The sequence below is a fragment of the Podarcis filfolensis genome (genome assembly GCF_964270895.1).
Source record: "Podarcis filfolensis genome assembly, chromosome: 5".
NCBI lineage: Eukaryota > Metazoa > Chordata > Lepidosauria > Squamata > Lacertidae > Podarcis > Podarcis filfolensis.
The window spans coordinates 24,338,876-24,366,123 of record NC_139608.1 but is presented as its reverse complement, the minus strand read 5'-3'; the positions used below and the strand labels follow the sequence as shown (position 1 = coordinate 24,366,123).

The 27,248-nt window shown below is 43.5% G+C and overlaps 2 protein-coding genes across 6 annotated transcripts in view; both read right to left on the bottom strand.

Annotated features, from left to right (window-relative positions):
* CP (ceruloplasmin) overlaps window positions 1-434 on the bottom strand; it is a 31,190-nt gene extending 30,756 nt beyond the window's left edge. For 2 of the 5 annotated variants that reach the window (XM_083613146.1, XM_083613145.1), the window contains exon 1: window positions 186-395. In XM_083613146.1, coding sequence (XP_083469272.1) covers window positions 186-340 — 155 coding nt within the window. In that variant the 5' untranslated portion in view covers window positions 341-395. Of the gene's footprint in view, window positions 1-185 lie in introns of all 5 variants that reach the window. The other 3 variants (XM_083613147.1, XM_083613148.1, XM_083613149.1) reach the window with 3 other exon arrangements.
* A 3,899-nt stretch (window positions 435-4,333) lies between these two features.
* On the bottom strand, window positions 4,334-26,837 carry TM4SF18 (transmembrane 4 L six family member 18). Its single transcript, XM_083615156.1, has 9 exons — window positions 26,373-26,837; window positions 23,355-23,447; window positions 22,823-22,971; window positions 21,029-21,185; window positions 14,152-14,397; window positions 10,753-10,842; window positions 8,769-8,911; window positions 7,200-7,380; window positions 4,334-6,458 (listed from the first exon to the last, which is right to left on the bottom strand). Exons 1-9 carry the CDS (start codon window positions 26,547-26,549, stop codon window positions 6,444-6,446), a joined length of 1,251 nt encoding a protein of 416 aa, XP_083471282.1. The 5' UTR covers window positions 26,550-26,837; the 3' UTR covers window positions 4,334-6,443.
* Between the last annotated feature and the right edge of the window lie 411 nt (window positions 26,838-27,248).

The window sequence follows — 27,248 nt, the reverse complement described above, 5'->3', positions numbered from 1 at the left end:
TTGAACAAAACTGCATCGGCTGAAATTTGTTGTTGCAAGTACCAAAGTCTCATCCTTCTTTGCACTGGGCTATTCTACAACATGCATTTACTGAGCACCCATTAAAATCAACAGAGATAAATCGTCTATACTAAAAGGTGAAAGCTTGTTTTCAATACAGTTAGCCCAAAGCGAGTATCACTTACTCATCTTCTGAAAACGGATTTCCAGATATGATGTTCTTTGTCCCGGGAGCATAATTCCAATCCGTTTCTGTAATCCCAATGTAATATTCCCTATCTACTGCCCAGGACTGTAAGAAGCAGCAAGCCAGCAAGTGGCTTAGTACGAACAGCTCCATTTTCTATTGCTGCCGGTGTAATAGAAGATCGTGTTCCCTTTATAAGATCAGGATTTCCCCTACGCACCCGCCCCCATGGTTGCTGTTGCATAGTTCAGTAGACTAAAAGATTGCACAATGCTTGCTAGAATAAACAGCCAGATTTGATGCCAGTAACTCGGGCAGCTGACGGATTAGTATTTTTAGAAAAACTTCCTTTTGATTTCAGCCAACCTCCTTCAAATGCAAATAAGACCTTCTGTAAAAGAAACTTTCCCCCATCAAAAGGGTTTAAAGGATTAAAGCTCCCCGTGAATTTTTTTTGGAGTTTCCCAGTGTGAAAGCAATGCCCATCTACCGTACTTTCTTGGACATGGTGCTAGTGGAATTTCCTGCATTCCACAACAGAAGGTTTCAAGCAGTAAGACAGTGACGTGGATTCCATGTGGTCAGTAATATTAAAGTTGTCAAATTTTGAAAGAGGTCTCCTTTTCGTTTTCTTTATTCACCCTAGTAAGTACTGAGGGATTTTACAAATGGTTTGTTCTATATTCATGCTTGTTTGGTCTTCCTCATTGCTCATCCAGTTGATAAAGTCCATATAAATTTAGCAGCCTGATAGTAGAGTGCCAAAGACTAAATTCAATGCCTTTCAGTATAGGAAGAGTCATGTGCAATTTTAAGAATGACTAGTTTTTTCTACATACAGATGAATCTCCTTCTTTGAGTGGAGTCTCCTTCTTTGGAAGTCTTTAAGCAGAGGCTTGACAACCATATGTCAGGAGTGCTCTGATGGTGTTTCCTGCTTGGCAGGGGGTTGGACTCGATGGCCCTTGTGTCTCTTCCAACTCTATGATTCTATGATTCTATGAATCTGTCTATTCAGTCAGTTCCACTACTCTCTCCAAATTTTATCTGTTAAAAAGATTGATACATTGCAGAATAGGAAAATAATTTTAGGAAGCACAGACATTTTAATTATATTTACTAAATTATATTTATTAATTATATTTATCCCTTCTAGGTTTCAAGTCAGACCAACATTTCCTGCCTGATTTTTTTCTCTCCACCCAAGGCCATTTCTTTTTATCTAACTATGTGGTTACTTATTAGGTATGCAATGCAAATCGGATCTAACAGTCTATCATCAACCACTTGGTAGTAAAGAAGAAGAAGAAGAAGAGGAGGAGGAGTTTGCATTTGATATCCTGCCTTTCACTCCCTTTAAGGAATCTCAAAGCGGCTAACATTCTCCTTTCCCTTCCTCCCCCACAACAAGCCCTCCCTGTAGAACACCCTCCTTTCAGATGTCAAGGAGACAAAGAACTACATAACTTTTATTAGTCATCTGAAGGCAGCCCTGTATCAGGAGGTAAGCAATGACAAACCTAGACAGCATCTTAAAAGGTAGAGACATCACCTTGCCAACAAAGGTCCGTATAGTAAAAGCCATGGTTTTCCCAGTAGTGATGTATGGAAGTGAGAGCTGGACCATAAAGAAGGCTGATCGCCAAAGAATTGATGCTTTTGAATTATGGTGCTGGAGGAGACTCTTGAGAGTCCCATGGACTGCAAGAAGATCAAACCTATCCATTCTTAAGGAGCCCTGAGTGCTCACTGGAAGGACAGATTGTGAAGCTGAGGCTCCAATATTTTGGCCATCTCATGAGAAGAGAAGACTCCCTGGAAAAGACCCTGATGTTGGGAAAGATTGAGGGCACAAGGAGAAGGGGACGACAGAGGACGAGATGGTTGGGCAGTGTTCTTGAAGCTACCAGCATGAGTTTGACCAAACTGCGGGAGGCAGTGGAAGACAGAAGTGCCTGGGGTGCTCTGTGTTAGTTTATTCAGCTCCGGCCCATCTGGAGCTGATATGGCTCATCTTGTCCTGAGCCCAGCAGAGTGTAATCTCGTAGTCCGCAACAAAAGGATGAGGCAGGTATGGCTACATTGCTATTTTATTTCGCTATACCGAGAAACACACAAATGTACATCTTGCCTCTGTGAGAGCAGAGAGCAACTCTCTCAACAAAGAAACAACAGAACAAAGAAACAGGAAACCAGTGTACGTCACATCCAGTCTCCCTTTCCCGTGGGAACCCAACAGTAACTTGAACTGTGGAATGAAAACATAGTCTTGGGACTACCAGCTGCAGCTCAGTGAGGGAAACAGAAACCAACACTCTGGTCCATGGGGTCACGAAGAGTCGGACACGACTAAACGACTAAACAACAACAACAATGTTTGATGTTTTACTATGGGCTAGGGTGCTAGGGGAGGGACCTTCTGGTTGCATGGGAAAGAACGGATTGGAAAACTTTCCTTCTGTGAACTTCCTTAGGTGATCTTGCAGTACAATCCCAACACCCTGATCTTTGCTGTTGAAGGGGGTAGGAGAAGGACTCCACTGCAGAGACCCCCATCTGCACAGAGTGAGAGAAGAAGCTTCTGGGAATGGTAAGTCCCCATATGGGGCATTTGGGGTTGGGGCCAGCAGTTTGGATCTGCTGATCCCTCAAGATCATCCTCGGAGCCCTCATTTGCAGCGAAACTGGCACAGCGAAAAGTAAAACAAACAGCATCCCTACCTTCTGCCCTGGTTAGCATGAGGGGCAGGGCTTCAGATGTCACAATGTGTCCAGCCAGATGCTAGGATTGCTTTGCCCAGATCCAAACCCATGTCTCAAAATAGCAGTTTGCTGAAAATAATGTGTGCATGATCCAAATGACATTTTCAATGGTTTCTGCTCTCTTCCTATAGTTGCATAACTATATAGTTTGTGTTGATTGCCATGATCAATTGGCCCACTGCAAAGATAGCTGAAGTTTTAGATAGTGGACATTAAGACTATAAGAAGAGGCCTCTACTGGATCAGGCCAAAGGCTCATCTAGTCTAGCAACTTTTTCTCATGATGGCCAATGAGATGCCTATGAAAGGCATATTTTCACTGGGGACATACTGATCCTGTTGACTGCATAAAACGCCCTTTTCAAAAACAGCATCTGCCTAAATTAGCTCACAGAACATCTTGAACTTCATGTAATAGCTTATAGCTTATTCTGATATATGGCTTCATCTTTTGTTTTAGAATTGACCACAGAACAATACAGTTGGCCTAATCTGGGTTTTCTATTTAAAAAAAACACACGTTTAAAGGCACTATTAATATGTGTTTCCTGCAATGTAAGAACATGTGCTTTTTCCTTCTGTAATTCGACAAAAAAAATTGTGCTTAATTGCTTCATTAAGTTCATTTGCATTCACTGAAATGCAATTAATAAAAGTCTTATTAAATTTTACAAGCCATTGTGCAGGAAACAAAAAGAAGGCTATGCAATTAATCCCAGAATTAAGTTTACACAGTAGGATTGCTATTATTGAGTTTTTATTACAGTAGTTTGTAAAACTTCGCCTATGACTAATGTGTGTAGGTTCATTATTAGAACTAAAATTCCCTACAGGCAGAGCATGTCAAGATGAGGGTCCTCACGCCCCCAGGCAGCTTGACTTCAAACCTGGTGACACTCCATTGTCTCTCAAGGCAGACAGATGCCAACAATACATATGGTCAAAAGTTCTGCTTCAACCACTTCCTTTATGCATATATTAGTGTCTGGTTTTTCTTATTTAGCTTCTACAGTGGTACCTCGGGTTACATATGCTTCAGGTTACATATGCTTCAGGTTACAGAACTTTGCCTCAGGATGAGAACAGAAATTGTGTAGCGGCGGCACGGCGGCAGCGGGAGGCCCCATTAGCTAAAGTGGTGCTTCAGGTTAAGAACAGTTTCAGGTTAAGAACAGATCTCTGGAACGAATTAAGTACTTAACCTGAAGTACCACTGTACTGCTTTCTGTATTTGCTTTATTTCAGTTAGATATTTAGTTCCTTTAGCAATTTCATCCAATTTTGCTCTCAGTTGACTTTCAGTGGCAATACCATTTCTAGGGAGAGGAAAATTTATGAAATATAGGGGGTAAAGACGCATAAGATACAGACCGAATCAAGCCACACACTGCATTGCTTTATTTGATAACGGGAATCTTGAAATAACAGTGGCTTAGTTTCAAAAGATGGCTGCGCACTCAGTTATCGTCTGTAAACAACTCTTCGAAGTCTGTCGTTATAGTCAAATAATTTTTTCGCTGTGGCTGTTGAGATGTCTCTTCCATGCTTACCCAAGCCAATGCCTGAACAAAAACTGATGTTTTCCCCCTTCCTATCCCTCCCCAACCCTCTGCCCCTGAAGCATGAGACAAAGAAGCCATTCACTAAACAGAGGCTGTGAAATTCTGAAAGTCTTTTTCTTTCTTTTGTTTTTGCTTCTTGGACACAAATTGGAAATGTGACCTTGCTTCTCCCCGCCTCCCCAAATAATTGCTAATGTACAGTTTCAGAGCTAGGAATCCTAACGATAAAGGAACTGGTCAATTAAGCAGGCGCTCCACTTCACTCTGCCACTTAAAACTAATGATAGGCGTCGCCTCCATAGGGCAACAAGTTGAGGGAATGACAAGAGATCAGTCAGCAGAGAAAATATCTAGGTCAATTTAGAGGGCTGTGTGAGTGTAACTTGAGAAAAGAGCACTGAGCCTGCAGTGAAATGATATGTGGAATGTGAGCAAATGCCCCTACTTACTAGGCAGCATTTGTGAGGGGGTGGGAGGCTTATTCTCCCCCCGCCATCCCACTGCAGCAGCCTCCCTCTCCTCTGCTTTTTGCCTTGGCACCTGCAGCAATTTTTTCTTTAAAAAGAGCCACTCTTTAGAATTGTACGGAACCACAAGGCCCATCTAGTCCAACCCCTTGCAATGCAGGAATCTTTTGCCCAATGACCCACGACACTGAGAATAAGTGACTTGTGCTCTACTGACTGAGCTATCCACCAATTCTTCAGCAAAATAGCAAACCAATTTGACTACCCAGGAAAAATTGAGCCCTTTGCCACTCACCACCAATGGGGTGGCTGAGCGAGATGCAGTCAATTTGATGCAGCCCCAAAGTGAACATAACCTCAACAGGACATAATTTCTCAGAAAGTTTCCTATACAGTGGTACCTCGGGTTACATACGCTTCAGGTTATATACACTTTAGGTTACAGACTCCGCTAACCCAGAAATAGTACCTCGGGTTAAGAACTTTGCTTCAGGATGAGAACAGAAATCGTGCTCCGGCAGCGCGGCAACAGCAGGAGGCCCCATTAGCTAAAGTGCTGCTTCAGGTTAAGAACAGACCTCCAGAACGAATTAAGTTCTTAACCCGAGGTAACAGAGTATCTTTGGCACCCTTTTGCAGCTCTCTCTCTCAATCTGTCTCTCTCTCTGCTGATTTGGATCCATATATAATTCACATACAAGGCCAATCTGATGGAGTCGCCATGTAAATATTCTGTTGCACTTCCTCTTCAGTTATTTCATCACGTGTCCCTCAAGTTAAGCTGATATTTCACTCCAAGAACACAGCACACTTGCGCTTCCTGTTGCCTGACCGAAAGTCCACTTGTATATGCAAATACAAAGGGGGGCTTGAAAGGTAAACAGATTAGAAAAGGAGGAGGAAGGGATGAAAACAGGGAGCAAGAACATGTGGATATGCCAATCATTGCGCACCTGCAAAGAAGGGTGTGCAGCATCATAAATCACATGCTGGGGAAATAGGGAGTTGAACCCCATGTAACATATAAATATTTAGTTTGTTTCATACAGGTTTCTTCAAGGGGAAGTGTCTAAATGAATCCGGTTGTAGAATGTGACATTATATAATCCATAGATTTCTGAATGCGTTCTCTACAGGTTTGCGTTGCTTTTTTAAAAAGTAATGAGTTTATCACGGCGGGAAAGGGGGGGAAATGTACTTTGAGTAAATGGTTTTGTTGCTGTCTGGATGGGTTTGTTTTTTTATTGTTTGGGGTTCTTTTCTTTGTGTTGTTAATTGATAATTTCATGTATCAATATTTTGAAAATGAATAAAAATAAAAATTAAGGCATGGAAATGTGTGTTTGTGTATAAAAAAGGAATGCAGCAAAACAGAAGGAGCGCTCCAAGCTTATCAAGTAAGTCAAAAGGTGTGATCAAAGACATGATGACATGCTAGCGTCTGTGCTTCTTTTCTCATGAATGTTAGATCAGTGCAGGCTGTGGGAAAGAACAGAAAGGTCAAATTTTAACTTACAAGTTAAACCAGAACTTGGAAGTTTTCACTTATATCCTATGCAGCTTCGCAGTCAAGCGCTATTTATTCATTTACCATACTTACCATATTCATAGCCCTGCCTATACCACAGAGCCTATACCACAAAGCCAATCAGAAGGTCAGCGGTTCGAATCCCCGCAACGGGGTGAGCTCCCGTTGCTCGGTCCCTGCTCCTGCCAACCTAGCAGTTCGAAAGCATGTCAAAGTGCAAGTAGATAAAAAGGTACCGCTTTATAGCGGGAAGGTAAACGGCGTTTCCGTACGCTTCTCTGGTTCGCCAGAAGCGGCTTAGTCATGCTGGCCACATGAGCTGTACACCGGCGAGATGAGCGCCGCAACCCCAGAGTCATCTGCGACTGGACCTAACAGTGAGGGGTCCCTTTACCTTTACCTTTATACCCAAATATTCCAGGGCTGAAAAGCATAGTGGGAGCAGTGCTTTTTTTTCCAGGGAGTACTCAAGAGTACCTAGTTTCTGACACCTCTTTTTTTTTTTTGTCAAAAAGTGTGGCACTTAATGTAACAACTTCATAGTGAGTACCAGACCTACTTTTCTACAAAAGGAAGCACTGGGTGGAACTCAAATCCTTCACAGAAGAGCATTTAGCCATAGAGCTATGACAATAATAACGGGTTTGTTTCTTTGCTGTTTTTTAAAGCAGCTTCTGGAATGATTCTCTTACCTGAACAAAGACAGAATAGGTCCCACAAAGTATCCTCTTTAGCTCCGCAATCACTTTCAGAAAGCAGATCAACATTTGGAGGCCGCTAAGAGCTATCAGAATAGAAAACAAAATGATGTTCCACTCCACTACATAGGCAGGTTCGGAGCATTCGGACCAGGAGGCATGATCCATGAGGTAGCTATCAGAGAAACAGCAGCATAAAGAAGTTAGAAGCTATTATTGTAGATTTACCTCAAGGCCTGTCGAGTTTGGCAGGCAGGGGAAGTGTCAGTCCCCATTCAGAGCTATAGCCACATGACTCATTTTCTCATCCATCTTTGAGGCTATTTCAAAGAAAGAAACTGAGCCAGACTTCCTTTTCTAAATCTAACCATGCTTCTAGCCCTGTGAACTAGCCATGGTGACAATACTGCTTCCTTCCGCCTCAGTTCCTCTCCCAAATATGGCTCCTGTGAAACATGATGCCTTTGTCCCCTGCATTTCTGGAGCTGCTTTCTAGAGATGTGAGGGATGTTATTCCCCATTAGAGTTTCTACATCAATAGTGGGTGGTCAGGGCCAGCCCTACCATTAGGCAGAATGTGGGCAATTGCCTAAGGCGGCAGTTGCTGGGGAGCAGCAGCGGCTGCCCTCTAGTCAATCCATTCTATTGGAGATCAGAGCTATGCATGCTGCAGGCTTGGCCTACACTCCTCAAACTAGCCTGCTGATCTCAGGTGCACTGGAAGTCATTATCCCATTGCTGGTGATGAAGTAGGATTCAACTACCAGCTTTTGTCCATGGGAAGGGAGGTACCATCTTCTCCTTTGCCTCAGGCAGCCAGATGTCTTGCGCTGGCTCTGTGGATGGGCTATCAGGGACAGAGGGGTCCCCACTGTAATGTTGCCTCAAAGCACAGTTTCTCCCCATGTGACCAGATAGCAGCCATTCATTTCTATGGGAAGACATGCAGGCATGCACTAAGGGCACCATTAGTGCATGGGCTAAACCCCCACATACACTGAACAAGAAGTAGGTTTTGCCTTTTCAGATTGTCTTCATCTCGTTCCATCGAACTCCGTGGGACATACTGAAAACTAACCTGGACCCTAACTGCAGGCCCCTACACCTTGTGCAAAGGCACCAGCATTTTACTGCAAATTTCTACTAAGATACACATTTTTGCAAGCAATTTGCCCTAGGAGAAGGCATTTTCCTATGTTACTTTTACTAATATATATGCACATTTGACTCTATATTTCAAAAGATGGGTGTTTGGATTTGATATCCCGCTTTATCACTACCCGAAGGAGTCTCAAAGCAGCTAACATTCTCCTTTCCCTTCCTCCCCCACAACAAACACTCTGTGAGGTGAGTGGGGCTGAGAGACTTCAGAGAAGTGTGACTGGCCCAAGGTCACCCAGCAGCTGCATGTGGAGGAGTGGGGAATCGAACCCGGTTCACCAGATTATGAGTCTACCACTCTTAACCACTACACCACACTGGCTCTCTCTGTGTTTTGGTCTGGTGTTTTGGGGGCTGGTTCAAAGCTGCCCCTAGAGACAGCAATCTTTCTTTCTTTCTTACCGGCCTGCAGTGTCTTTGAAGGCATACTCCCAGCCAGCGGAGGTTCTGCAGTATGGGCCCTGCACCAAACCCAAAGTAGATATGATCAGGCTGTATCCAGAGAACGCGATGCCCAGCAGGGCAAGCACAACTGAAATGAAGCGCTGCATTAAAGAGAGCACAGTGTTATCTTTATGACAGTGAAGGAATTCCATCGCTTCAGTTTCCTGATAAAAGTGTGTGTGTGTGTGTTTTCTACCCAATACTTAGATGAACTCAGCATAGAAAGTGTTCCGTAACTTAAAGAGCCAGGAGGAAGGGGGCGGGGAATAGCAATAATCTTTAGCACAGATTAGAATGAATGTTGTTGGCAGGCAATGTCTCAAAATAGCATAATCTGTTATAAGAACACATTTCTACCTTGTTGGAACTGGTGGAGGAATGCTATCACTACAATAGAAGCAAGCTGCAAGAAAGGGAGCATTGTCTGAACAAAGTTTGCTGGGAGGGGGAGTTACGCTGATAGCCTTTGTAATAAAAAATTTAAGGTCTTCTAATATATACAGTCATACCTTGGGTTAGATGTGCTTCAGGTTGAGCATTTTCAAGTTACGCTCCGTGGTGACCCGGAAGTAACGGAGCGTGTTACTTCTGGGTTTCGCTGCTCACACATGCGCAGACGCTCAAAATGATGTCACGCGCATGCGCGGAAGTGGCAAAACCCGACCCGCGCACACACAGTCACGTCTTACATTTTACTCAGGATGCAAACGGGGCTCCGGAATGGATCCCGTTCGCATCCAGAGGTACCACTGTAATAAGTGTTCATAAATGTAACAACCAAGCACGTACATAGATATGTGGACCACATGTCTGGAGCAGCACAGGAAGACCGTCCTGAAACCGTTTTGACTCCCAAACTGACCAAATATTTTCTCTGCAAGGAGGGAGGGGGTGAGGGAACCTTCCCATTGTCTCAGGAATTGGGTAATCACCATCTCAAAGGAATAGTCAGACTACCACGAAAGGCAATCAGATAAGGCATTATCAGTTAACCTGGCAGACAGGAAAAACAACAACATTCAAATTTCTGTTGTAGACCGTCTTTTCTGTGATGTAGGTATGATGTTTGTGGGGGGTGGTCTTGGGTTACACCCCTTCTGTGGTGTATGTATGATGTATGGAGGGGTGGTCTGGAGCTCCAGGGCAGGGAATTTAAAATGTCTATAAAAGGGCAGGCACACCTTGGTTCTGGGTTCCTCTTCCTCTCTCCTGTATGTGAGGGGAGCACCCTGTTGCAACAGCTTTCATAAAGATCAGGCTTACTAGCTGCTTTGCTCCTCAATATTCTCTGGTTGGCCTCTGTTCTTTTCTCCTACCAATGGAGAACCTACAAAGGATTCTATAAAGGGCTCTTGTATGCCCCATAAGGGAATAAGGGCAGATTTTGTTTGCAACACCTCTCAGTTGGATTTGCTGTCAACATTCTCAATATGGGTGCTGGTTTTGGGGGGGGGGAGCAGGAGTGTAGCGTGGGGGTGGGAGGGCAATTGGGGTGGGATCGAAGGGCGCATGGACGCTGCATCCAGCTCACTCTGCCCTCCCCACAGCTTCGCAGATCAGAACGAATGCTCAATAAATAGCCAATGCCATCTAATCTCCCAGCAAGCTTTGTGCAAACAAGTCAGGATGAATGCTCAATAAAACAGGTTGTCTGGAAGCAACGTGTGATTCACCCCACAGTGATGAGCGTTTGAGGCAGGAAGAAATTGGCCGGAATCCCAGAGTATCTCATACAAAAACAAAAACAGAAAAGGTTTCCGTCAATTTGAGAGCAGTGGGAGCATTTCTTCCTGTTGTTGTTTTTCACCCCAGGAGGAGCTGTGGAGATCAGAGGTAGCCTCTTTCTTTTCCTCTCCGGTACAGAGTAAGGAAGGAGACGGGAGCAGAAAGGGTCAAAGGAAGTTTTCGGCACAAATGCCATGTGTGGAAGCAAGATACGCACCCTGTAGGTCCTGGTGCAGCTTTCACTTGGGCAGCATTTTTGGAAGGTGTCTCGGTCCAGGAATATTAAAAGTGCTGCCAGCATAAGCATCTGGAAAGGCAGGAATGGAAGTCACAGAGGATATGGTATCCAATAATATCACGTTCTTATAGACTCTATAAAGAGGGACGCAGGTGGCACTGAGGGTTAAACCACAGAGCCTAGGACTTGCCGATCAGAAGGTCAGCGGTTTGAATCCCCGTGACGGGGTGAGCTCCTGTTCCTCAGTCCCAGCTCCTGCCAACTTGGCAGTTCAAAAGCACCTCAAAGTGCAAGTAGATAAATAGGTACCGCTCCAGCAGGAAGGTAAATGGCGTTTCCGTGCACTGCTCTGGTTCGCCAGAAGCAGCTTAGTCATGCTGACGACATGACCCGGAAGCTGTACACCGGCTCCCTTGGCCAATAAAGTGAGATGAGCACCGCAACCCCAGAGTCGGTTACGACTGGACCTAATGGTCAGGGGTCCCTTTACCTTTATAGACTCTATAACAGGCATAGGCAAACTCGGCCCTCCTGATGTTTTGGGACTACAACTCCCATCATCCCTAGCTAACAGGACCAGTGGTCAGGGATGATGGGAATTGTAGTCTCAAAACATCTGAAGGGCTGAGTTTGCCTATGCCTGCTCCATAAGCTAGAATTGTAGCATGTGTCTCCAGAAAGCTCTACAATTTGTTGTGTTTTTATATTGACTAGAGCAGCCTTTCTCAGCCTGTGGGTCCCCAGATGTTGTTGAACTACAACTCCCATCACCCCTAACTAGCAAGGCCAGAGCTCAGGGATGATGGGAGTTGTAGTGCAACAACATCTGGGGACCCACAGGTTGAGAACCGCTGGACTAGAGGTTGCCCTCCCTGCTCACTCAACTCATGAACACCCCCCATCTGCTTAACCATTTCTCCCACACCTGACCAAATCCCCACTCCTCTCCACCCACCGAACCCCAGCTTCCTTCCCTCACAGTTCGTTTAACTTTAGGGAAATGATTTGTGAAACCACTTCCGACCTTCCTTTAAACACTGCTCCAGCAACAGAGCAAGCATCCCTTGGAGCAAAACTTCTCTGAAGCATCCCCACTTTCCATTAAACAGCACTGGAGCAGTGTTTAAAGGAGGGTGGGAAGCTCTTCAGAGAGATATTCAGCAGATGGCTGAGGCGTGCCCCCCCCTTTCCATTAAACGTTGCTCCTTCCTCAGCAGCTTACCTGGACTTGCTGCCACCTGTGCTGCTTCCTTGCTTGCTTGCCTGCCTGCCATTCTCTTGCCACGCTGCAGTTGGTATGGCCACCTATTGGTAGGCATATGAACTACAGTGTGATGCTCACAAAAATATGGTATACTATAAAGGGATATTATGAGCCGCTGGCAGTAAGTTATGCCTAAAACGGTTGTGTAAAAATTATATTATAAATAAATTTTGATCAGATAGTGCTGAACATCTAATCTTCACAAAGTTAAAGTGAGTGTCTTTCCCAAATAAATGAGTAACCATAACCAGTTGCCTTGCAGCTGAAAAAATTTGGAGATAAAAACTCTCTCCTTTTGGAAAATAAATACTGGCTTCTAGTTGTGTCTAGCAGGTCCAATCTGTGATGTATGATATATTAAAAGGGAAAAGTAGATTTTGCTACAATATCCATCTAGGAACCTAGGAAGCTGCTTTATAAAGAGCCAGACTATTGGTCTATTTAGCTCAGCTCTGGCAGCAGCTCTGAAAGCTTTCAGACAAGGTTATCTCCCAGCTCTATCTGGGAGAATTGGAACTGGGATTTTCTGCATACGAAGCAGATGCACTTCCATTAAGCTATGGCCGCTGCTCTATTTTGAGGGGAATACAAAGGATAGTCACCATGAAGTCCCATTGAAATCCATTTGACTTAAGTTAACCACCTAACTCCTGATCTTATTTACTTAGAAGGCAGTCCTGCTAATTTCAAAGGGGCGTGTTTTCCAATAAGCACGGTTGCCTTATGTAACTCTACAGTGAGCTGCTCTGATTTTGAATTCAATGGTATAAACACTTTGAAATACAGTGGTACCTTGGGTTAAATACTTAATTCGTTCTGGAGGTCTGTTCTTAACCCGAAACTGTTCTTAACCTGAAGCACCACTTTAGCTAATGGGGCCACCTGCTGCCGCCGCACTGTCGGAGGACGATTTCTGTTCTCATCCTGAAGCAAAGTTCTTAACCCGAGGTACTATTTCTGGGTTAGCGGAGTCTGTAACCTGAAGCGTATGTAACCCGAGGTACCACTGTACATAAATGAATAAAGGAAGCACTTTGTTTGGTATTCAGTCCAACAAACACTGGCTACCATAGTCATATCATCTGCCAGTTCTCATTAGTTCAAGCCCATGTCATACATATTGAGATCACACTTATATTACTCTAGAGTAGGATGGAAGGCTCTGCCAGTTTTGGTTTTCTCAGTTTTCCATTTTTTCCCAGTTTAAAGTTCAATTCTCCACATTTCTGCCACCATTTGCGGGGGGGGGGGGTGTTGCTTTTTTTGTTTTTTAAAATCCTTATAAAAATGATCAGCATTTTAATCTGACTTATTCCTAATAAATATATTTTTGCCCTGAACATATGGGATACAGCAATTTCTGAGCATCTCAGCAGACACAGGAGAGCAAATAAAGGCATAACGAATAGAGACACCTTCCAAGAAACGTGGACCCCTTTCTTTAACTATGTTAATGGCCCAAATCAAGACTTTGTTATACCAAACTGCTTAGTATTCTCAGTGGAGGGAATACATTAAGTAATATGCTTGAACACTGAATGTGTAAGTGTGTAAGTTTATGTTTAAAGTCAATGGCTAGAACAAACAACATTAGATGTACTGCTGGAAAAGTGGCTCTTGTATTTGAATTTGTTTAAAGACCAATAAAAATTGGTATGTAACTTTGAATAACATACACTTTTTTGCAAGCAATTTCCCCTGATATAATGCATTTTGTACGTTATGTTCACCGACATATGCACAAATGTAACACAAAATTCAAATAAGTGAGAATTTTGGAAGGCGGCTCTGTTTTGGTTCTCATATTCTAGAAAATTCAGATTTGATCGATTCAGCTTTAAATGCAATGAATTTCTCCCCCACCCCTCCTCTGTAGTAAATGCTTTTGTATGTTGTTGGCAAACAAGCCTATATTAAAAAGCACTTTCCTTTGGGTGGCTGTTACCCTTGATTTCAGAATCCCATTTACATATCCTGTCTCTAAAATAAAGCCACTTCTCTTTTGTTCCCCCCATCTGCCCCTTCTGACATTGCAAGATCACACAGCAGACTAGCACCTTGTTGCAGGGATCCCTAGAGAAGCAATTGAAAAAGAAAGCAGAAACCACACTTACCATAATACCAGAGAAACAGATTCCTTCAAAATACCACACATAGTTGGTGAGATTGTTGCTGGAAGCATACAGAGCTTTCCCATCAGGAAAATAGAGCAGGATATTTATAACAATGCTCCAAAGTGCAAGGGGGATTAACAGGCAACTGAGGCAGCCGCCACACTTTTGTAACCCCATCTCAAAAGGGCAGAGAAGGTGGTGGCCAATCCTTCCTGCCAAGTTGTCAAACGTCTCAACTTTCTTGTTTCAACGGTGTCATTTTGCATTGACAAGAACCCGGTTGCCGGGATATGATTCTTCTCAAACAAGCTCAGTGCCCAGCAAATAAAAGCTTTGCGGTTCGTAGAACAATAGGCAAATGCCACTGGCTGGAGTTCTTGTCATATCCTTGAAAGGAGGGGAAGGTGTTCCTCTGAGGAAATTCGCCTCTAAAGGGAATTCCGACTCAAACCTCAGTCGCTCTTCGGAAGACAGGGGACTCAGTAAAGAAAAAGCGCTTTATATGAATTATAACACTATGACACCAGATGGTGCTGTGGAGTCCTGTCTTTCGCCAATGGGATTTCCCTTTACAGTGGTACCTCGGGTTGCATACGCTTCAGGTTACAGACGCTTCAGGTTACAGACTCCGCTAACCCAGAAATAGTACCTCGGGTTAAGAACTTTGCTTCAGGATGAGAACAGAAATCGTGTGGCAGCAGCAGGAGGCCCCATTAGCTAAAGTGGTGCTTCAGGTTAAGAACAGTTTCAGGTTAAGAACAGACCTCCGGAACGAATTAAGTACTTAACCTGAGGTACCACTGTATGAAGTTTACAATGCATTTAACTGAATTGCTTTTTTTGATGTGTCTAGATCCAGTCAGGGCATAGGAAGGGGGGGTGGCGGTCTGACCCTGGTGTCATCCTTGAGGGGGGCTGACAAAATCCCCCCTGGACACTGATCGCCATGCCGATCACCCCCCCACCCCCACCCCGGGTGCATGGCATATGCACCGCTCTGGGCATAGCTGTCGATGTTTCCCTTTTTTAAAGGGAAATCCCCTTATTCCGAATAGGATTCCTCACAAGAAAAGGGAAAAGTTGACAGCTATGGCTCTGGGTGCCCCAGTGGCTAGTTCCACCGCTGGATCCAGCCAGGGTTTCTCCAAAAATTAAAGAAAAACAGGACAAGGTTATGTAGGTAGGACCAATTGACTGCCTGTTTTTCATTTTCCATAGCAGCATGCAGTTGGGTTGGCATTTAACTGAGCTTGGGGCCTCAAGCTCACCCAGAAAACATGCCCTCTTGCCAGATGCGCCAACGCTGTACGAGGTACAGTTGATTAGGACGCCAAACCAATTCTCTTCTTTACCTTGGTGCTGCTTTGTGAGGATGATGCTCCAAGTTGGCTCCAAGTTTCCAGAGAGCTGGGTGAGCACCCAGAATAAGGAGTTGATGTTTACATGCCTCTGCATCCCAAAATAAGTCTTAGTCCATCCCCAAACATTAACTCACCTTCCCACTCGCAGTGACTCTCCCTTTTCAGATGCAGTAGCATTTGTCTCCATTTCAAAGAGGTTTGTTTTGTTTGTACTTTAGTATGTGATACCCATAGGAACAAATAAGCATAACAGTTAAAAGCAGGTGATGGGTAATACTGTATTGGTCTGAATATAGGCTGCACTTCCTCCCCAAAATCTGGCTTGTATAAAACCTGAGTGAGGTTTATAATCATGTACTTCTAGGTAGAGAAGCCATGATTTAAAATGAGATATTGGGACCCACGTGGGGCTTTGGGATACTTCAGAAGTTTTTTTTGTAAAAGGATCGCCTGTCCTTCTCGGCAGGAATCACTCGATGCTTGGCTGAATTGATTTTAGAATGAATTGATTTTAGAATGTTTTTCAATTAATTGATTGTGATTTTATGCAAACTGTGTTATTTTTACTGTTGTCAGCCGCTCTGAGCCCGGCTTTGGCTGGGGAGGGTGGGATATAAATAAATTGTTGTTGTTGTTGTTGTTGAGTTATTTCATTGCTGGACAGGGCTAGAGGTTGAATGTACCTTTCAGATTGTAAAAAAAGCACTGGGTGGTGCCAGAGCTTTATGGTACATGTTTTCCTTTCAAAAAGATCTCATTTTGGGAACCGCAGTTTATATTTGGAGGTGGCTTATATTTGGATCAATTTGGTACCTCTTCCTGAAACCCTGTCATTCAGAGCCGAATAGACAACACTAGGTTAGGTGAACAACTAGTTTGACAAAAGGCTGGGTCTTTCATGCACCAGGGTGTGGCAACCTGTTTCAGGTGGCATCATGAGGAAAGGATAGCTGCAGACAAGAATTTGTGTGTGAAAAGTACAACAAGACTTTTTACTGGCTCCAGCATTTGGGCTCAACTTTAGGCAACAAAAATTATCTCATACCTGGTAGAAGGCATCTTTCTATGTTCTTCCTAACCTGTTTTCACAAAAACGTAGAACAATTTCAATTCTAGTATCGAACTATAGGATGCACTTTTTTTCTTGAAAACAACAGAATTCAGTGTACTGCAGTTCTAAATGCAGATGTGTGGGAATAAGTTGAGGGAGGGCTATCATTTAACTGAGTAAGTTCCTTTTCTTAGTGGTTTTGTTTGTTGAAACGTGACTACTGATTTCAGACTGCATGCGGGTTGTTATGTACTGAGTTGAATAGGATCCAAACTGCAGCAGTCTGATTGGTCCTAGAACAATGCAGCAATATGATTGGTTGGCAAGTGGACGTGGACGCCATATGCAAGGAATTTCCGGGGGTTTTTGATGGGAAATTGGGACAGTATACGGGCCCCCCCATTGCTCTACAGCTTGACCCCGCAGTACGACCAGTCAGGCTCAAGGCCCGCCGGGTCCCGTTCGCCCTGAAACCCCGTATAGACGAGGAATTGGACCGACTCGTGGAGCAAGGAGTGCTGGAGCCGGTGCCTAATGCCCCCTGGGAAACCCCAATCGTCACACCCGATTTCACGGGTGCTAGTAACATTATGTTTATCGAATAGGATTACAGTATATACAACTCTCTGGCAGGGCTCTAAATGTAGGCCTGCAGCAGGGTTTCTCCCACCCCAGAAAGAAGTTGTAAGAAGGGAGTTTGGGTTGTACTTGGGATGCAATGTCTGAAGACCACACCATTTGTGTGCTGCTTTTCCACAGCTCAAAGTGGCTTTCCACAGGCAAAAAAATTTAATCATAGATTGTGCATGCCAAACAGAAGAAATGTCTTCTGCTTTTGTTGGATTGCTAATTAACAGACAGTTTCTCAACTGTTGCTTAGTGTTGCAATAGTTACAGCTACATTCCCATAAATGACAAGTTTCCTAGCTGTTGTTGCTTGCTGAGAGAGTTGAATAACCTACCTGCTGACTGAAACCAAATTTGACCAAAAGCAATTCATTTGCCAGACGTAAGGTTTTTGTTCTGAAAGGGTTTAGAATTCATCAGTAGGCGTTATGCCATTGCCATTATTTCGTGTTAGTCTCTACTCGCATAAGAAAGCCGAAAAGATTTTTGTCATGACTTATAAAGATCACTTCCAGTTTTGCACTAACTGCAAATCAAGTGTGCAAGAGGATGTCTTCTTACAGTGAGGAGAGATGAAAGACAAGGAACACATGTACACTGCAAACATAAGATGGTTTTATACCACTTAACTACAAAGGTTTCTTCAAAGAATGCTGGGAGTTGTCGTTTGTTAGTTATTTCATCAGTGGAACCATCCCCCTCGGGAGGTTGTGGGCTCTCCTTCCCTGGAGGTGTTTGATGGCCATCTGTCATGGATGCTTTAGTTGAGATTCCTGCATTGCAGGGGGTTGGACTAGATGACCCTCTTAGTCCCCTTCCAACTCTGCAGTTCTTTTTTATTTCACTTACTACAGAGATGCAATAGCTTGTAATTTTAGTGCATGAGCTGCCTTTCTCTTTAGCGATTTCCTTGCAGCGCTTCATGTGGTCTATTTCCGGTGCCAATTCATTCATAACCTTCTCAGATCTGTATATTTAACTGTGAATTTTGTTCGGCAGTGAAATGAATCTCTATGAAAGACGTGAAAAGAAAGAAAACACACGTGGGGGTTGTGGGGTTTATTTTATTGTTACTGTTGTGGATCACCGTCATCTTAATTTTCAACCCAATCTTTTTTAAGTCGAATCTCTTTCACTCCTTCCCACCTTGACGTCATCTTACTTCCTTCTTCTATAGGAAGATACAATGTTCAAGGAAGCAGCCTCTCTGCTCCTTAGGTATGCACTCCCCAAATATATCTCTATATCCATAAAGGATAAATAATACAACTCCAGCCCTAATCAGGCATTCCACGGAATGTGTGAAGACAGAGACTGTGGGAGGAAGGTGGAGAATGCACACCAGCCCTGACCTCAACTCCACTTCTGACTTCAACACACTGAGCGCAAAGGTCTGAAGTTTATTCTAAGTGCATTTGGCTAAACATACTCGGAATCTTCCCCATGCTTGAGAACGCAAGCAAGGCAGGGCTCTCAATCTTAGGAAGACTTCTATGTGGGTTCAGCTTGGAATCCCACTTCAGATCTTTGCACCTGAAATTTGCTTCCATGGTGGTGGGACGTGGAGCTAGTGTACTCAACTCTGCTCCTTCCCCAGGTTCATTTTGAACACCTGAAGGAGGAGATATATGACGCGCCCCTAACATGGGCATAGGCAAGGGGGCAGGGGGGGCACTTGCCCCCTCCTAAATGAAGTAAGTAAATAAAAATACTTTACTAAAAGTAGAAACCGTAGAAAGATTGACAGATTTTTCTGAGCACTTGGGGTAAAAAAAAAAAAGTAATTTAAAACAACATTACATTCCGAATCTGCTAGACAGAGCCAGACAGAGGACGGTGACAGGTGTTCTGTCCCTCCCTAACATAAATCCTGGTTACACCCATGATCCCTAATAAAATGAGTCCAAGCTTTTACTGGTACCATTACTCAGCTACAGCTCCTAGTGCTGTCATTTGAAGCAGTAAACGTCTTGTTGGGGGAAATCAATTTATACATGAAAAATAGAACATTGAAAACCATCCAATTAACGATGGAAAACAGTATAATATATGCTAACAACGCAATCCTACACATGTCTACTCAGATGTAAATTTCACTGAGTTCAGTAGGGCTTACTCCCAGTTACGTGGGTTCAAGGTGGCAGCCTAAATGATCCATCGGTCTGCGCTTGCACAGCTAACAATATAGTTACATTTCTGTAACGTAAGAGAGCTCAAAGGGGATCTGGCACAATATACTTTTTTTAATTGCCGAGTTACGTGCTAGAAGTTTTTAAACAATGCTATTCGGGAGCAACGTATGTGACATGAACAGAGTACATATGCTATATAAAACAAGTGCTAAGAATATGAGTTTTGTCTCAGTTCAAAAAAATACAGGAATAATTACAGCGAAGTATGAGAAGTTTTCAACCCATTTCCAAGTCCAAGCGTTTTAGCAAGGGCAGGTCTGTAAAAGATTAAAAACACACATTTGATAAATACATGAGAGCAATAGCCCAGAATCCAAAACCCTTATCCATTTATACAATATAGGCAGCCCAATGCAGAGTTCACTGAATTCAAGGTCAATTTCAATGGATCAATGACTCATTTTCAGAGCTGATGCACTGATCTGAATGGGGGAAACTCCCCATTGCTAGATCCTCTGTTGTGACACCAACTATAGCGTTGGCATCCTTTGGTAGAGTGCCATTCACACAGAAAATAGTGGGGCTTCTTCCTTGTGTGATGTTTCTCACTCCTGTACAACAAGATTTTGGTTGATTGACCATCAGATGTTCCCATGAAAGAGAGAAAATGATAGTCACTCAAGGACCAAAGGAACAATGCTTGGAAGTAAAATGGGTAGTAGATACTCCTTATGAGACCAGAAGATTATAAAACTAAATAGGCAGTAAAAGCTCTGGTGACCAAATCATTTAGAAAGTTTGGGAGGAAATTAACATCATGGGACACTTGCACACACATTCTCATCTTTTCATATGAGCAAATCCCACTGATGTAACATTATGCAACATTTGGGAAAGGCATACTGTCATGCAGTGTTCTTCAACCTTGGGTCCCCAGATGTTGTTGGACTACAACTCCCATCATCCCCGACCTCTGGTCCAAGCTGGCTGGTGATGATGGGAATTGTAGTCGAAGAACATCTGGGGACCCAAAGTTGGAGAACACTGCTCTCATGCCAAAGCTAAGAGCCACAATCCAAGATAGCACTGAACATACATCACTGCGCTGAAATCTATGGGTTGTGTCCAGATATGTCACACTCAGAGTAGATTCATTGATACAAATGGTCATGAACGACGGAAGTCAATTGAATTCAGTGTGTCTACTCCAAACATCACTTAGTCAGATGCAACCCTATAAACATGAATGCACTCACCTCTATTTTGGATTGTGGCCAAGCATTTTTAAGTCACACTGAAGCCGAGGGGGAGTGTTTTAAGCACATGCCCAACTCTCTTGAGCGGCAACACTCATTTGGTTGGGACCCACAAGCCGGATCGATTCTGTGCTGCAAAACCAATTAGTAGTGTTTGGTTCTTTTTGATGTCTGTTTCGCTGCGGTATAATTGCTAACATTTTATTGGATTTACATTTTTATGGAACGGCTGCTTTGGGGGCATTGCCCAAAAGGGACCTATAAATGCAATAAATATAGAAATATACTTTGTATTTGCTTGTCCAGGCACGAATTTCCTAATGACACAGACATAATGGCCATCCTTGGCTTGCTGAATCAGCTCGTAAAGCGTCATGGGCAGTTTCTGTGTGATCAAATAACCCCAAAAATACTTGTTGAAAGCTTTGGGTAGCCTTTAAACACACTTACCTCTTTGTGAACATGGCACACGGCACATGCACCTCCGAGACAGCCCCTTATTATGTGAATGGTACAGATAATTATTTCGATCCCGCTCAGAACAAGCAGGATGGCGAACAGGGTCACGTTCCAGGTAACAATGTGCCTTGGCTCATGGCACAGGTACCTATTGAAAACAATCACAAATATTAATTTGTAGCTGTGGAAGTGGAGAAAAGGTGCCACAACAACAACAACAACAACAACAAATTGTTCTAATAAATTTAATAGTCTTTGTCCCCATTTAATATTTTGAAGATATTTGCTCCCTATTCCTTCGCTGTCGTGAATATACTCTGCTTTTTCAGACAGGGAGGAAGGGAGAGAGAAAAACAGCAGTCAGAAAATATCCTCACAACATGGTTTTTCCTCCCTGGAGAGGGACTGTCTGCATCTAGAAATAGACAAATCTGTCACTTTTTATTTCTTTCCGTTTTTTGTTTTTTCAGTCTTAAGTTCAGTTCTTCACATTTCTGCAACAGTTTGCAATTTTTTAAAAAAGTCCTCCTGATAATTCATCCGAATTTTAGTACTCAAACAGTGGTACCTTGGTACTTGAACGGCTTGGCTCCCGAACAAATCGGCTCCCGAAAGCCACAAACCTGGAAGTAAGTGTTCCAGTTTGTGAACGTTTTTTCGGAAGCCGAACGTCCAACACGGCTTCTGCAGCTTCCGATTGAGTGCAGGAAGCTCCTTCAGCCAATCAGAAGCCGCACCTTGGTTTTTGAACAGTTTCGGGAGTCGAACGGACTTCTGGAATGGATTAAGTTTGAGAACCAAGGTACCACTTGGTATATACATTTTTGTAGGCTCTCCCCCCCACCCCCTGACATACACATTCTCGCAAGCAATCTTCCCTAATGCATTCTCGTACCCAAGTTTATTCATTTGTGTGCACCAGGGTTTCCCAAACTTGGGTCTCCAGCTGTTTTGGGACTACAAGTCCCATCATCCCTAGCTAGCAGGACCAGTGGTCAGGGATGGTGATGAATGACAGGATGCAATATACTACTTCAGTGGTTCTCAAAGGGTGTGGCAGGAGAGTATGGCAAGAGGGGTGGGAAGATTCAAGGGCTATCACAGAAACATTTAAACAATTCATTTGTGTTGATGAGGAAATGAGGGTTTGTTTATCTCAAATTAGACTTAATATAAAAGATTACCCAGCAAAAGCCAAGTCACACCTCTCATTGAATCTGTATGCATACTTAAAGCACGCACACACACATACACACACACGTATTTTTCCGTGAATAAAACACCCCCTATTTTTTGGGAATCAAAATTAAGAAAACGCACTATGCACGATCGCTTATTTTAAACTTCAAAAATTTAGGAAAAAATATAGACTTATACATGGAAAAATATGATGTGGAAACAGAAAGAGGACAGAGATTTTCCTTTTTCAATGTACTTCTCATCAATAAAAATTTCACTGTGGCGCAAGCAAATTTTCATTCTGAAAGTGTGGCTCAGAACAAAAAGTTTGAGAACCACTGTACTACTTAATAATCAAAACCTCCAGGCAGTTTACATAAAATATACCTTTAAAATGCCAATATAATCAGACAAGATAGTCTTTAAAAAATCAAAATAAAACCAGCAACATAGAATAATAGACTCTGATGCCTGGGCAGTATGCAAAGGTGTTTGAGCTCCAGCACTCATCATTCTCAGTCCACATGGCTGGTTGCCCAAGATGATGAGCGTTGCAGTCAAAAAGTCACCCTGCCCCTGCAGTCTGCCACAGGAAAGCTTACATACCCTCCATGAGTGTTTAAGAACGGATAGCACCCGCTGTGGTCATCAGTGCAATAACAGTAAGGTCTTTCGGCCAAAGCCAAAGCTGAAATGATGAAGCAGTATCCAGCACCGAGAATCCCAACAGCGGCCACCACGACTGATGCCAGCAGCTACAATAGGAAAGTAGAAAGAATGGAGTCAGGGGACGCTGGTCTGTTAAGGCAAATGGGCTATTGCCCCACCACTCCAGTCTGCCCTCAGCCAGTCCCATTTCCTTGCCTTCTTGCTTAAGAAATAGTCCAGGATGTGGTTCTGGTTGTCAGGTTCCTCCTAATCAGTCCAAGTGTAGAACTCAGTAGGGAACAGGACAACATTAGAAATGGTTGGCTCTGCCTGCCATTGGCTCTGGCGCCACCTAGTGTTGGCCTCTCTGCCTTCCACCCAACCAGCTGCGATGGGTACCCACCACCAATGAAAGGAATGAACAGCCTCCTCTGAGTTTCTGATTGGGTCTCATATTTAAATGACTGGCAAAGGGAAAAGGCTCACTTACTGCGCAGTTTCTCCCATAGTGCTCGTGGGGAAAGCATCCATGGAAACACCCCTCATTTTCGAGTCCAATGAGCACAAATGCCGGGATCAACACCTAGGTTTAATTTTAAAACAAACAAACAAACAAACAGTTGTATTGCAAACAATTATATTAGATCAGTGATTGTACAGTGGTACCTCAGGTTAAGAACTTAATTCATTCTGGAGGTCTGTTCTTAACCTGAAACTGTTCTCAACCTGAAGCACCACTTTAGCTAATGGGGCCTCCCGGTGCTGCCATGCCGCCTGAGCACAATTTCTGTTCTCATCCTGAAGCAAAGTTCTTCACCCGAGGTACTGTTTCTGGGTTAGCGGAGTCTGTAACCTGAAGTGTCTGTAACCTGAAGCATCTGTAACCCGACGTACCACTGTATCTGCATTCCACATCTCAGTATGAGTTTCTGATTAGTTTCGATCATGCCTACTGATGTGGCTCAGCTTACATCTCGTATCCCATTTATGTCCAATTTCTTCTAGCTAATTAAACCAAAAGATATTTTTTTGCAGTTGCCCAATATCAGACCACCGTAATTAATGGATTTGACTTCATCTCCTGAGTCAAACCATTGGTCCATCTAGTTCAGTGCTGTCAACACTGACCGGCAGCTGCTCTCCAAGGCTTCAGGCAGAAGTTTCTCCCAGCCCTACCTGAAGGTGCCAGGGATTGAATTTTGGACCTGCTGCCGATGCTCTGCCACCAAGCTGCAACCCTCCCTGTGTCATGTATAGTACTTCTGTTTTCATTGCGAAGACAGATAACCAGCTGTATTTATTTGAAAGTGTCAACGTACCAATTCAAGCTTGTTAGCCAATGGGCTACAGGCTAAATCAAATCTGGCCTAATTTGAAATTAAACTATTCCACTTCTTCCACCTCCTTCATTTGCCCCTCCCCATCACTGCACAAGGGAGAGGTGGCTGCTGAAAAAAACTATTGGCCTGAATCAGCTGAGAGGGGATGTTTAGGTCTTGTCATAACGATGTCATGAACCACAGAAGGAGAAGGGATTATTAGCCGACACCTTCCTAGGCACCTATAATTCTAGGACTGGTCAGCAGGGAGGGGTGCCACCACAGACCTGGCGTCTTGGCAGCAGCGTCACCACCAGGGACAGTGCGAGGGCAAGGTCAGGGAGGTTCAGATGCATCAACAGGAGCATTGGTTTGCCTTTATTTTTTGCCATCCCCAAACAGCCTTGACCTTGCTACTGCCGCATTCCCTGACTGCTCCAGCACGCAGCAGCTACACAGCTGCCCAGAGGCCATGTCTGCAGGTGTATTCTTCCCCATTGCCAGGTCCTTTAGCAAACGAAGGTGGCATACCCTCCTCCAAGCGTCCTGATTTTCCAGGAACAGAACAGTCCCAGAGTGATCCTGGAATGTTCCTATTTCCCCCGGCAGTGCTGCCGCATTCTAGCTCAGGCTGGTGTTTGTCACAAATGGCAGTGGCAGCAGCAGTGGTAGTGGCAGTGGCAGCTGCAAGGGAGTACCCCACTGCCTCTCCATGGCCACTGCGGCCGACCTCCTCCCTTGGATAGCTGGTAGCTGCCGCCACTGAGATGTGCCAGCTCTGAGGGGCAGGCAGAGGGCAGGGTCTTCCTGGGTGGGAAGAAAGGGGGAGCAGAACAAAGCGCAAGGAGTCTTGATTTATTTATTTTTATTTATTTTTAATGCTTTTAAAAATAAATAATAATAATAATAATAATAATAATAATAATAATAATAATTATTATTATTATTATTATTATTATTATTATTTATTACTTATACCCCACCCATCTGGCTGGGTTTCTCCAGCCACTCTGGGTGGCTTCCAACAAGAGATTAAAAATACATTTAAAAAATAAAGCTTTGTCTCTCTGCATCTAATCTCGCCCCTTTCTAAAACTTCATTATTGGTGTGTGGTTTGTCTTTTTGTAAATTTACCAAAGAAGAAAATAAAATTAAGGGGTTTCCTAAGGACAGTGTGCTGTGTCCTGTTCGTGGCACTCATTCTTTCTCTGCTAGGTAATGTTGGGGGGGCAACAAAAATGGGGGGGGGTTTGAGGTGGGTCAGTTGCGGGGGAGAGAGAGAGAAATGCCCCAATTTTCACCTGAGGAATGTTGGAGAATATGAGGTGGTTGAGGACTGATAAGTTTTGATGTGAAACAGAGACACCCGAAACCAAGGTAATAGCTTCTACTGTTCACGAGACACCCTCAGTAACACACACATTTGTGAATTTTTTAAAAAATGCCATCTTTAAAACCAGGAAACTGCCCAACATGAAACAATGATCGTTTAGGAAATTGTTGTCAATTGACTCTAGAAAGGCACACCGTGTGTGTGTGTGTGTGTGTGTGTGTGTGTGTGTGTGTCTAAAAGACATCACTTTTGAGATTTGGAATATTTACGTGTCAGGAGAACAGAGGAAAAGAGCAACTTAATCTTCTCAATACTCTGACAGTATATACTGTAGTAAATATATAGTAAATTTTATGCTCTCCACCATAAAATAGAATTAGTGCTCAGCAGGAGAAGGTGTCAAGTGGGTGAAATATCTTTTATTCCATTCCTTATTTCTGAATCTCCCACAACCACCTCACAGAGGCCTCCAAGGATCCTGTTCTAGGCTGTCTGGACCTCTGAATAAGAGTGCTCCTCTCAGGAGGTGGGGCTACACTGCAACATTTTGTTGCAGGCCCCACTAGTATCATTCTGGTTAAACTTTCTGGTTTAACTTCAGTTCTTCAGCAGATGTCTTGGTGGCTTCCAAGGAGTGCCAGCCAAGACACTTTTTGTTGGCTTATTGTTCTGCACAACTCTGAATTTTTGAAACTTTAAAAAAAGTAAACATAAAAAGTAAAAATATGGCAAAGATTCCAAATCCAGTGAGGCCATGTGGAGTTTTTTCTGAAACATGAAATTCAGCAGCTGAGGTAAGAGAAGCATAAGAACATCCATTGTGAGAAAGGAAACATACAGTGATTTGTTACTCACCAAAATACCTCCTCCTACAATGCCATGAAGACAGCCAACGTATCTGCTGACGTGATTGTGTGAAGCGTATCTTATTTCTCCATTGGGAAAATAAAGCAGGATGTTTGCTACGATGCAGAGCACAGCAAGAATCAGCAGCTTGTACCCAACATATTTAATGCATCTCCCGTAACACATGTTGCTTGCAGTTTTGTAAATGTTCTGTCAGTCGGTAGAGCCAAGGATCTGCCTGCATGTACCTATCCAAGAGCGAAAAGGGGGAGAGAGAGCTGTGCTCATTCCTTCTTAAATACCTTGGGCTACCTAGTTACCTAGATGATTATTACACATAAACGATGAATGGCCACTGGGACTGAAGAATGCAGGACCTGGGAGAAGCACAGTCTCATTGGCCATTTCCAATCAAGCAGTTGCCAAATTGCTACAGCGCTTCAGCTGGCCTGAATTTTAACCTTATAGGAATGAATAATGGCATAGGCAATCCCACATGAAGAACAGGTTTCTAGACATAAAGGCAGCTTAAAAAAAAAACCTGGAAAGGGATGAGAGGAATAAAGAAGAAATGCAATGCTCTGCCAGGAACAATATAAAATAGTTGCTTTTCCAAATATGTCGAAGTGCTTTTTTCTGGGGGGGGGGGACGCATACCCCTAAACATTGTGTGAATCTAAGTGTGGCCCCATTGAGGGGCAGTATTTCAATATGAGTAGGAAAATGAGAGTACCCCTAAACATTTTTTTTAGAAAAGGGAAAAAAGCACTGGGTTTACAACACAAAAAGGCTGGAATCGTAAAAATGCCACCAAATAAACCCGTTGCTGAATTTTAAAACTACACGTGAGTGAGAAACCTTTCGGAAGGAGGACATTTATAGAGC